The 12263-nt window shown below is 42.7% G+C and overlaps 1 protein-coding gene and 1 long non-coding RNA gene across 5 annotated transcripts in view; one reads left to right on the top strand and one right to left on the bottom strand.

Moving 5' to 3' along the window:
- Positions 1-12263, top strand: part of PIP5K1B (phosphatidylinositol-4-phosphate 5-kinase type 1 beta) — a 327449-nt gene that overhangs the window by 302081 nt on the left and 13105 nt on the right. For both annotated transcript variants that reach the window (XM_022573556.3, XM_022573557.3), the window contains exon 14: positions 2106-2223. In XM_022573556.3, the coding sequence (XP_022429264.1) occupies positions 2106-2223 (118 nt within the window). The remainder of the gene's footprint in view (positions 1-2105; positions 2224-12263) is intronic.
- LOC149748973 (uncharacterized) overlaps positions 1857-12263 on the bottom strand; it is a 55188-nt gene continuing 44781 nt past the window's right edge. For 2 of the 3 annotated variants that reach the window (XR_016393567.1, XR_016393565.1), the window contains 2 exons: positions 8924-11796; positions 1857-7483 (listed from right to left, as the gene is read on the bottom strand). This is a non-coding gene — a long non-coding RNA (uncharacterized LOC149748973). The remainder of the gene's footprint in view (positions 7484-8923; positions 11797-12263) is intronic. The other variant, XR_016393566.1, reaches the window with a different exon arrangement.

Raw genomic sequence — 12263 nt, forward strand, 5'->3', positions numbered from 1 at the left:
CTGTAATCATATTATATCTTAGCTAAAAGAATCGATAAATGTACCTATTAAACCCCAAAGAATACTCTAATTTTTTTTCTATTTTAATTTAGTCTTAACCATGCTAGTGGCTCACTCATCGTTTCCAAAAATAAAACAAATATTAGATTGAAAAATACTTGCAAAATGGATTTACTCCTAGGGAGGTGAACTCTGGATCACAAAAGGAAAAGAAAAAGAGAAGGATTACTTTTTGCTGTATTTTATACTACATGTGGTGCTATTAAAAAATTAAGGTTAAAGAGAAAAAGCACTTCTAGAATATTCTTGGTTATACCCTTAATCTTAGGATGGAAATAATTAAAAATCATAAGGAAAACCTTAGACAAAAAGAGGTAAGCTTAGATTTGAATCTCATCAAATAAATTACATGTTTACAAAATAACCCAGAAGACAGTAGAGATTTTTTTAATTGTATCAAATGTGAACCATACATAATTTCCGACCACTTTGTTTCTTGCTTTGCTGTTTAAGTAGATAAAGCATTCATCTCTCTCATAAGGCTTAACCAGGCTGAACTGTTCTCTACACACGGGATTAGCGAGTGGCATCTTAGCAGTTAAAAGGCAAAAGCCAATTAAAACCCATCACTGCATCCTTGCTCTTGATCCAGAAAATAACCTGAGCAATGTTCATTACCACACAGTGCCTCTCCAAACAGCATCCCTTGAAACCTGATGGTTTACTTAACCCAAGAAATCTGTGAAGGTTTACAATATAAAGTCATCAGCTCAATGGAAAAAGGCCACATTCACCCTGCTCTTTAAAATCAATCAAAACAGACTGTGTTTCCCACATTGTATAACCCATCTTGGGTTTTTGAAAAGCAAGAGGACCTTTTACCTGTGCCCAGAACTTAAAGAGAAAATACATCAAGCCAAGGTGAAGTGGCTTTCATCTCTGAATGTCCACATTCTCAAATATCACCAAATGGAAGACCTATGGGAGATCCCTTCTTCTCATTCCTCTTACTACTAGTCTGGATTCTTACAATTTTGCATTATATGTTATATAAATGAACCTGATTTCATAAGATCCACACAATTCTTTTGACGATTTTTTTTAATATTGAAAACCTCAGAATTTCTATTTCATGTATCTTCAGTTAATAGGTAAACATGTACACAAGTAGAATTATGTGTAGTCCCCAGACTAGGGGAGGGCAATAGTTCTCAGTAGTCACCTGTCCAGCTGGGAAGCTCAGACAAGAAGCCCAGAGGATGACTTAGATGGAGCGTTTTCAACGGGGTGAGCTCAGAGCTCAGCCCGAAGGGGTGGCAGCCCTGGTGATGGGGAGTGAGCGAGGAGGCCAGTCTTCTGCACTCGGGCTCTCAGCCCCAGTGCCCGCTGCCAGGTTTGTCCCACGTGGCCGACAGCCAGCCCCCTAGCCCACCTCTTCTAATATCAACGTCACACTCTTCCACCATTGCTTGTAGATATTTTGTTCCTGCAAAACCATCACGTGCAAATTTCCACAGGTTAAAAACATAACTAATTTTTATTTCAGTGGGGGAAAGATTGTACATTCCTTCAATCCTTCCTTCCTTCAATCCTACAAGCCCAGGAGGTTGGGCTTTCACCAGCCCCCCATGCTCCTTTGAGAACCATGGATGTAATTGAACCTTTCATGCCAAAAAGAAAAAGAAAAAAAACAATAGAAATCATCACTGCTAATGAGGCGCAAGGTTATCTTCTATAAACTAGCAAAGCATCAGTACTGTTGAGAGAAGAATTTAAACAGTGAGAGCTAACTGTTCAGAGTCAGAGATGACTGGTGGGCCTCTAAATTCCCAGCAGTCCGCCCTCACAAAGCGTGGAGCCCACAGATCACCTCTCAGAAGTGTGAAGTGTCTCACGCGCTGAAGTAGACAGAGAAAAGGCACTGTCAGTAAAGCCAAATCCTTGAAACTCAAGTGAGCATCTATTTAGGTATAACCATATTTCCTTCAAATGCCCTAAATTTGTTTTCTTGCCCCAAAGTTTTCCCACCTCAGCCACCACTTTGGAGAAGTCCTTTGATTTTTTTCTGAAGGTCACATGCTCATCATTCTTCTTTATTTTTCCAGTAAAGGGTTACCTTCCAGTTCAACCTTTACCTTGGAAGAGGGGACCATCTACTTGGCTTCTGAGACAAATGCTCTGGAAATGCAGGATGATAATGCCTCCGTGCTTGATGTCTATTTAGTAAGTAATTTCTGGTTTCTTCCCCTTCCCCTCCAGGTTTATAAATGGGCCTGGGCCATGGCTCACACAAGAACAAGTTCTGTAAGATCAGACATGCTTGGGTTTTAAAAGAAATAATAGCACCCTGTCACTTCTACAAATGGTGTGTCTTTTCACAAGCCATGTCGTCCCACAGTTCCTGTAGAACAGCACACAAAAGAGTATCTAGCATAAAATCCTAAATCACTGTATGTGATGAGAACAAATCCCCTACTGTTGAAGCCAAGTGGGGTGCCTCAGTGTCACTGCCCACAGAGTTATGTCTTCTTTTATTTATTTATTTATTTATTTATTTAGGGCTGTGTTGGGTCTTCATTTCTGTGTGAGGGCTTTCTCTAGTTGTGGCAAGTGGGGGCCACTCTTCATCGCAGTGCGCGGGCCTCTCACTATCGTGGCCTCTCTTGTTGCGGAGCACAGGCTCCAGACGCACAGGCTCAGTAGTTGTGGCTCACGGGCCTAGTTGCTCCGTGGCATGTGGGATCCTCCCAGACCAGGGCTCGAACCTGTGTCCCCTGCATTAGCAGGCAGACTCTCAACCACTGCGCCGCCAGGGAAGCCCGAGTTAGGTCTTCTTTGACTCAACTGTATCCACTTGTGTGTGAATCTTCTTCGGCTTGGGCTTACTCCCTTGATAAATTGGTAGCCTAAGAGGCACAGAACCAGGTTATGAGAAGAACCTGAATTCAGTGCCAAATGATCTTGACTCACTCCCTCCCTCAGTTGTCACCAGCTGTGTGATCTGGGCAGAAACTTCTCGTTACCGAATTAAGTCATATGGACTGTGCCCAGGCCCTAGCTTGGCTAAGGCCCTCTGCCTCAGCTGGGAAACGTTCTTTTTCCATTCGGGTTCGTGTAGCCAAATAATGAAGCTGAGATCAATGCGGCACAAGCTTGATTCAATGGCCAAAAAACGGAGAAGCGAGAACTTAGTTCACAGATCAACTTCTCACCCACGTGGTGAAAAGGATTGTATTTTAAAGAGTAAAGACAAAGGGAGGAGGAGTGAGGCTAATGATGGAGAGGCATGTGCATTAGTCCACCTGGGAAGGGGCAGGGCTTTTCGAGGGAGTGGGGTGCCACTCTCTTTTTATCCTTTTTTGGTCCTTAATCTCCGGTCGTGGCCACCAGTAGGTGTATCATTTAATTCGCTAATGTAGTAAAATCAGTGTACAGTGAGACTCAGGGTCTGTCGGAGGTCAGATTTGTCGCCATCTTGGTCCCTGCTGGTTCCATCTGATGTTTTTGTCTGTCTCTCCCTATAACTTCCTTTCTTATCTCCAGAGCCTGTGACTTAAAGATTTATGTTAACTCCTGCTAAAGGTGGGGGGTTGGCGGGTTTTGAGCAAGGACCTGGCGCAGCTCTGGCAACACTCCACGTGTCCTTATCGGCCAAAGGAGGGAACTAACACCTGCCCTCCCTACCTCACAAGGCTGCTTGGAGGATTGTGAGTGATCACGTATGGGAACATCCTTTAATGCGCCTCAAGCTGTCTGTGGAGGCTTAACTGAATTGTTAGCTGAGAACCAGAAAGATACCCCGATGGTCTGGACTGCAAAAGAGGAGACTGAGTATTTTCCTTACAAAGTACATCTCGCGCTCATTCTGCACGCCCCTTCCACCCACACAAAGTCTCGTGAAACGGGCAAGTGCTGATTCCGAGTTTGCTACTTTTGAAAGCCTTGCCGAGCCTGAGCAAACACTCTCCATCACTCTCCATGTGCAGGCTCGACCTTGGGCATCACACCACTCGGTGTGTGTCTACAGCAGCACATCTGCACGCCCCCATCCTCTGCTTCCCCGTATCCCCTAGCCTTGCACTGTATCTCCTCAAGTGTGCTCTGCAGGACATCAGCCCCAAATTGCTACTCCTCGGCCCAAAGCCTTGCAGCGTCTTCCCACCTCTCCCAGCGCACCATCCAAAGTCCTTAAGGCCCTATGCCTGTCTGGTCTCCCCCGCCTCTCTAACCTCCTGCCTTACTCTGTGCTTGCAAACGCTGTTCTGGTCACACTGGCCTCCTGGGCATTCCTCCCACAGACCAAGCACATTTCTGCCTCAGGACCTTACTGTTTCCATCTGGACACTTTTTCTCAGCTGTCCCGTGCTTGCTTCCTCCCTCCCTTCGGGTCTCAGCCCAAACATCTCTTTCTCAGATGAGCTTTCCTTGACCCCCTGTATAAAACAGCAACCTCCTCCCCACCAACCATTGTGAGAGGATTTTTTTGTTTTTACACCGTAAATATCCCAGTTGTGGTACACGGTCTTTTTGCACTGAACAATACTCCTCCCCACACTGCCTTCACTTTTTTAAAAAAGTAGGTTATGGGCTTCCCTGGTGGCGCAGTGGTTGAGAGTCCGCCTGCCGATGCAGGGGACACGGGTTCGTGCCCCGGTCCGGGAAGATCCCACATGCCGCGGAGCGGCTGGGCCCATGAGCCATGGCCGCTGAGCCTGCGCGTCCGGAGCCTGTGCTCCGCAACGGGAGAGGCCACAGTGGTGAGAGGCGCGCATACCGCAAAAAAAAAAAAAAAAAAAAAGTAGGTTATACTGCAAAATCCTTGCAGAAGAGTTGACTCCCCTCCACAACCAAGAAGATAGGGAATTAACTAGGAAAAAATATACGGTATTTTTAAAATTTTCATCTGGAAGTAGAAATCAGGAAAGCTGAAAGACCAGGTGAAATCTCATCTTCCTGAGCTGAGGGTTCATGCACTTGCGCGTATCTTTACAAAAAACCAGATTTGCACCAGCCGGGGCCTGTGATACTCCTGAGTGGAATGTAAAATCACAAGGTACTTAAATGGCATTGCTGGCGCCAGTTCCTTATCTGTTATCCCTTATTCCTTTGGTAGAAAAGTTATCTTATTCATTGTTTTGATTGTTCCTCCTTGGTACTATCAGTTTTATTTCTAAGAATGTTGGTTTTATTAGTGTCTAACTTTATTGGGTTTTTTAAATGTCTTTATTTGAAATTGAAAAGCAAAGCTTTCCTTCAGAAAAGGATAATGCTTCCTAAGAAGCCATAGGGAAAAGCCACAGCATTTAATTGTTGCTTGTATTGAGAGCATTTGAGGACCAATTAGAAATATCATGGGCCTTTAGAACTGAAAGAGATAGCGGTGGTGGTTAGCTGGCTTGTGTGATCAGCTGACCAGTCCTCCTAGCACAGTGTTTGTTGTGATTCAGAAGCATTGGAGGACAGGAAAGGAGAGGGAAGTCGGGCTGTAGGAGGGTAACAAGACAGTAGAAACTTTTCTCACCAAGCTTGGAGAAAAACTGATCTAGTTTCATCTTATTTTATAGCTAATAACAATAAGCTGTGAAATATTTGGGGCATTTTCTTTATTTTACTGGCGTATAGCTGATTTACAATATTGTGTTAATTTCTGCTGTACAGCACAGGGATTCGGTTACACATATATACATTCTTTTTTATATTCTTTTCCATTATGGTTTATCACAGGATATTGAATATAGCTCTCTGTGCTATACAGTAGGACCTTGTTGGTTATACATTCTCTATATAATAGTTTGCATCTGCTAATCCCAAGCTCCCAACCCATGCCTACCCCACCCCCCTTCCCCCTTGGCAACCACAAGTCTGTTTTCTATGTCTGAGTCTGTTTCTGTTTGGTAGACTTTGTGCTTTTATTATTTTTTTTTAATTGAAGTATAGTTGACTTACAATATATTATTTTAGCTTCAGGTAATTTGATACTTTTATAGATTATACTCCATATATATTGATAGTTATAAATATTGGCTGTATTCTCTGTGTTGTACATTACATACATCCTTGTATGGAACTTGTTTATTTTATACTTAGTAGTGTGTAACTCTAAATTCCCTTCACCTATCTTGCCCTTCTCGCCACCCCTCTCCCCTCTGGAACCAACAATTTGTTCTCTGTATTTATGAGTCTGTTTTTGTTTTGTTTTATTCATTCCTTTATTTTTTTAGATTCCACATACAAGTGAAAACATATAGTATTTGTCTTTCTCTGATTTATGTCACTAAGCATAATACCCTCCAGGTCAGTCCATGTTGTTGAAAATTACAAAATTCTCATTCTTTTTTATGGCTGAGTAATATTCCATTGTGTGTGTGTGTGTGTGTGTGTGTGTGTGACATCTTCTTTATCCATTCATCTATTGATGGGCATTTAGGTTGCTTCCATAACTTGGCTATTGAAAATGATGCTGTAATGAACATAGGGGTGTGTATATCTTTTTGAATTAGTGTTTTCATTTTTTTCTGGATATATACCTAGGAGTGGAATTGCTGAATCATATGGTAATTCTACTTTTGAGGAATCTTCATACTGTTTGTTTTCCATAGTGGCTGTACCAATTTACATTTCCACCAACAGTGTACTAGGGTTCCCTTTTCTCTACATCCTCGTAACACTATTTGTTGTCTTTTTGATAATAGCCATTCTGACAGATGTGAGGTGATATCTCACTGTGGTTTTGATTTGCATTTTAGTGATGTTGAGCATCTTTTCATGTGCCTGTTGGCCATCTGTATGTCTTCTTTGGAAAAATGTTTGTTCAGGTCCTCTGCCTGTTTTTTAATCAGGTTGTTTATATATATAAAACATTGAGTTATATGAGTTCTTTATACATTTTGGATATTGACCCATTATCAGACACATCATTTGCAAATATCTTCTCCCATTCAGTAGGTTGCCTTTTTGTAGCATAGGATTTTGAACAATAATTAGAATGGCCAATATGAGTGCTTACCATATGCAGGCACTATCCCAGTGCTCTTACGCTAGCTCTTTCATGAAGGTGTGTGTTATATTTGTCTCCATTCATGCAGATAAGGAACCTGAGGCTTAACTGATCAGCTCTCAGAGCTAGTAAATGGCAGAGCCAAAATTCAAATCCAGCTCCTACCTACGCCCCCTATCACTGTAGTGTTAACCATGAAGCACCGTATCACTGTAGTTGTTACTGATTGATTGATGTGTCCATCTCATTGGAATCATGCTCCTCATGAAGGTGAGAGATGGATCCAAAAAGGAAGTGAGGGCTTCCCTGGTGGTGCAGTGGTTGAGAGTCCGCCTGCCGATGCAGGGGACGTGGGTTCGTGCCCCGGTCTGGGAAGATCCCACATGCCGCGAAGCGGCTGGGCCCATGAGCCATGGCCGCTGAGCCTGCACGTCTGGAGCCTGTGCTCTGCAATGGGAGAGGCCACAACAGTGAGAAGCCCACGTACTGCAAAAAAAAAAGGGAGAGTAGTTTTTATAAAATTCCACTTTCATCTTGGTTTCCTTTCTATTTTTTCAAGTTTTAGTGCCACAGTTCTTAAACTTTTTAATCTCTGAATCCCTTTACATTCTAAAAATTGAGGATCCCAAATAGCTTTTGTGTGTGGGGGTTATGTCTATCAATATTTTATATTTTTAAAATGCGAAAATTTTAAAATACTCATTCATTTAAAATAGTAACTATTAAAATGTTAAATAAATTTTTATGAAAATAACTTTTCCAGGACAAAAATAAGCTTAGTGAGAAGAGTGGCATTATTTTTCTTTTTTGCAGTCCCTATTGTCTGAAGAAGCTGGATTCTCATATCAGCTTCTACCTACATTGGTCTGGCATGATCTGGCACACGACTGTATTCAACTGGGCACCCATGAGAGGGAATGAGAATGAAAGGGTAAATCACATCTTAGTATTAATAGGAAAATAGTTTGACCTCATGGACCCCCCAAAATGGTCCCCCACACCATTGTTCTAGTACTTTAACTTAGTCCTTTCAACTCTTGCAGAATCAAATAAGACAAGAATTAATTAGAAATAGGCACCAGGATACTATGCTTATCTCTGCCTCTCATTAATCACTGACCTTGAATTAATCAACCTTTTTGGTCCTCAGTTTTCTCATCTATGAAATGGATCATTAAGTCACCTCTTAAGACCCCTTCTAGGTCTGACTGGCCATGACTTATTCTAAATTACAAGGAGTTGTAGAAATAAGGTTTTTCCCAGAAGAGCTATAGCTGTTTCTTCAAATTTCACTGTTTCATCACATATTCTACCATCATCCGTCACAGTATTTGATTTTTGTGGCAATGCATCTAGAAAGTTCTGCACCATTAACTTGTAATTCCAGGGTGTGTTTTCATGCTGGAGATTTTTATTTAGCATGCTCTTCCAATCTTAAAGGATACAGCTCATTGCCTTCCCTTCAATATTTTCATTTGCCTCCACACTGTGAAAGAGTGGATGGCAAAGAAAAGCATCAGAAGGGAAAACCAATCTTGCCTACACCTTTGTCTCTCCTTCCTCTTGACCTGATTAGAATCCTCTTAATCGTAGCCATCCTTACTGCAAGGGCAGTTGAAGGCTTCTGTGGTGACATTATATTGGGTGTTATAACCAAAACATAGATTTATCTTGTAATGTTTCTTCTCCTTTAAGAATTGGTAGTTGTAACTAATCCCCTAGTGCTACTGTTTGCATACGAATGGACAATACTGTTTATATCACTGTAAAATATGATTTAAAATCAAGTGATTTATGCACACCAGATAACATATGAAATTTCCTTATTAAAGATCCACCCACGTTATGTGCATTATGTGCGTGTAAATTAGGCCAGCTATCCTGCTTTTTCTGATAATTTGACATGAAATTAAAAGGATAGCTTACCTTAAAAGGCTGCTAATTGTTCCAGCACCCTTATTGAAGCATTTGGTTCAGGTTCCATGTTCCTAGTTATTGCTTGGAAAAGGCCATTCACCTTCACGCTGTAGTTCCAGGCTATCTGATTCATTTTCAAATATTCAGATCATCGTGTTTTTGAAGATGATTTTATCCAATGACCAAAGCGGTGTTTCCATTGAGTTTTGAGTTGATGACACAGATTAGGGTATTTAAAAGAATACAACAGAGATAAGCAGGCTCTTGCTTTTAAATGGGCAGTCATGCCATCTTCATAATAGGGCTAGATTCCACTTTTTGCATAGCCTGATACTCTAAGGCACTGATCACGACAGCTTATTATTTCAGTTCCTCAGGCGACTCCTTTACCTGATGTAGAATGCAATTTGGTGTTAACGGAAAGAGGAACAAGCAACAAAGGCAGTGCAGCTGAAAAATGTCATGGGTGAGCGTGTCCTTTTTTTATGACTAGCTGAGAATGAATGGGTAAGTGGGAGATAATGGAGTTGCTTTTTTAAATAACATAGAAGTTTGAAAGAGGGCTGCCACAAAACGACAATTTTCTCACTTGTGTTATTTAGGTCTTGAGGTTATGCCCTTGTCTTTTTACACTTTTCCATATTAACAGCCTCTCAATAATATGTCCTTTCATCCCGATATGTGTTTCTTGCAAGGTGGCTGAAGTACAGAAATAGCTGTGGGCAAAGAAACAGTTAAGCCATTTTTTTTAGCCGTGCCGGTGTTGGAGATCAGTGTGCTCTGATGTGCAGTTGTTGGACAGCTTCGTTATTTAATGTGTCTTTACGGTGCTTAATAATACTCTTTCATCGTGGGATGGAGGGTGGCAGAGAAGTGAAAATGATTGTGAATTAACAGCTTACCAGACTATTATGTATGAAAAAAAGCCCAAAAAAGAGAAGAAAAACACTTTAAATTAGGTCACGGGGGTCCTAGGAAATTCAGTGGAACTTTTTGGCAAGAGAAACTGCCTTTCTGGACCTGACTCTGCTGGCGTTGACATTAATGACTTGTATGTGAAGAATCGGGTCTCTTGACTCCCTCCTTGCGTGAGCCAGCATTGGCTGCTGCAAAAGATGTGTATTTGAAACAGTGGCAATTCTGTCGCTTCTCAGCAGAGAGCTACAGTCCCCGCCAAACAAAGATGCTGCTCGAGTTTTTGGCAGGTTTTAGTGAGACCAAAACAGGAAGAGAAGAAGCAAAGGCTGCCTTGGGCTTGTAAGGCATTTCACCAGAATGCCATTTTCTTTCACCATATGACCACATCGTTGAGAAATGAAGAGATTTCAGAAAGAATAAAATAGGGCCCTTTTTTTATCTCTAGGAAGGCTTGACCCTCTTAAGTCACTGACCAAATAATATTTCTAAGACATGTGGAAAAGCTGAAAAAATGGATCCAGCTGCCTGCACCCCGTGGCACCTAGAGGGATTCCTGTCCTGCAACAAGAGCGATGCCAGCTTCAAATTAATGAGGCAACCCGCTGGGCCGGATTAGGAGGTCACTGTCGGATTTTTTCTTTTTTTTTTTTAACAAACAGTATTAAACTGCTGTTTAAGGATTAGCTTAGGGAATTGGAGTTATAAACGCATACTGGCTTTTCAGTTGTATTAGGCCCACAGTTAACAATTAAATGACAGCATACAGGGCTATGGTAGATTCTTTGCTGTTTTGTCCTAGCTTTACAGTGAATCCTGGCCTCACAGGCCAGGTGATTTCCACCTTTCTCAAGGCCAGTTCTGCTCTTGCGCTTGGCTGAGTCTATTCATCCAGGCCCTCCTTGGGTGGCACCATTATTCTTCTTTCTTTACCTCCTAACACCAGCCTCTCTCTCCTTCCCCCACTCCCTCCACACTTTCCCTGCTGCTTTTGTTTCTGATTTTGATTTCCATCTTCTCCATCGTCATAGGAAGCCAGTGTTTGCTAGGCTCCTGAGCCTTCAGAAAACACAAAAGCAATTCAAAAGGAACCAGATTAGGAACAAATGAGAACTTTAGGGAAAGCAAGTTTAAATCACACCTGTGGACCTTGTGAGCTGGGCTGTCCTCCTTCATGCCATTCGCCCTCCTGGGACCTGAGAAGGAATGGGAAAATTGGGTAGAAGGGAGGATGCATAAATACTGTCCACTTAGTAAAGAATAAGGCCTCCCCAAGTGTGATGGATGGTATGAGGATGACTAGGGAGTGGAGATGAGGGCCTGGCTTCCCTTTGGTTTGTCTTTGCCTGTGCTCCTAGGGCTGCCGTGACAAAGTACCCCAGGCTGGGAGGCTTAAACAACAGAAATTTGTCTCCCAGTCTGGAGGCCAGAAATCTGAGGTCAAGGTGTTGGCGGGGTCCTGGTACCTGTGAAGGCTCTAGGAGAGGATCCTTCCTTGCTTCTTCCAACCTCTGGTGGTCCACGTGGTCCTCAGCATTGTTTGACTTGCAACACTCTAATCCCCGCCCCAGTTCACACTGCCTCCCTGTGCCTCTGTGCCTCTGTGCATCCTCTCGTCTTGTGAGAACCCCAGTCAGTGGATTTAGGGCCCACCGTAATCCAGGATGAACTCAACTAATTACATCTGCAAAGACCATATTTCTGAATAAGATCACATTGCAAAGGTTCCAGGTGTACGTGAATTTTCAGGGGACACTATTCAACTACACCGCCTTACCGAGGACATGTGACTTACCGAGGACATGTGAAAGGGCACACACGCTCTTTACCACGCTTGGCCCCGTTTTTTCATTCACTTCCGGTCTCCCTGGCTTAGTCACTGTGAGGTTGGGTAGATGTTTCCAAATTACTGTGGACTCCTCGCAAAAAGGTGTCAGGTAAACGAATGTATTAACTGATATAGTCACCTGTTGGGGACATATTGTGTATTAGAAATAAAATCCCTGAGGGTGGACCAGAGCAATGGTATTTTTAAAAGCTCCCCACACATACAGGGCTGAGACCCAGTCAGCTTGTTGACAGGGTCCTTCAGCTCTGAGCATCCTATAATTCTTCTGTGCTAGATGAAAGGGAAATCTGTATCACTTCCCTAAGGGCCCTCCTAAGATGGCTGGCCAGTTAGCTTTGCTTTACATCGGAGGAAAAATGAACTTGATTCTAAGGTGAACCTTAATCACATTCAAGTTTATGAACTGGGCTTGGGACTGCGTTCCTGCAGCAGACCCTACTGCCACCTAGTGGTAGGAAGGCGCCTCTGACCAACCAGGATAAGGAGCTTTTGAGATCCTTGAATTGAACGCTGCTATTAAGTGCGAGTGCGAGGCTCAGAGGGCTGTCTCCACTCCGTGTACTTTACGGTGGCCTCCCACTGCTG

Source organism: Delphinapterus leucas, chromosome 6 (genome assembly GCF_059928025.1).
Source record: "Delphinapterus leucas isolate spDelLeu-1000000601 "Yukka" chromosome 6, BTC_Dleu_Yukka2, whole genome shotgun sequence".
In the NCBI taxonomy this organism is placed as follows: domain Eukaryota; kingdom Metazoa; phylum Chordata; class Mammalia; order Artiodactyla; family Monodontidae; genus Delphinapterus; species Delphinapterus leucas.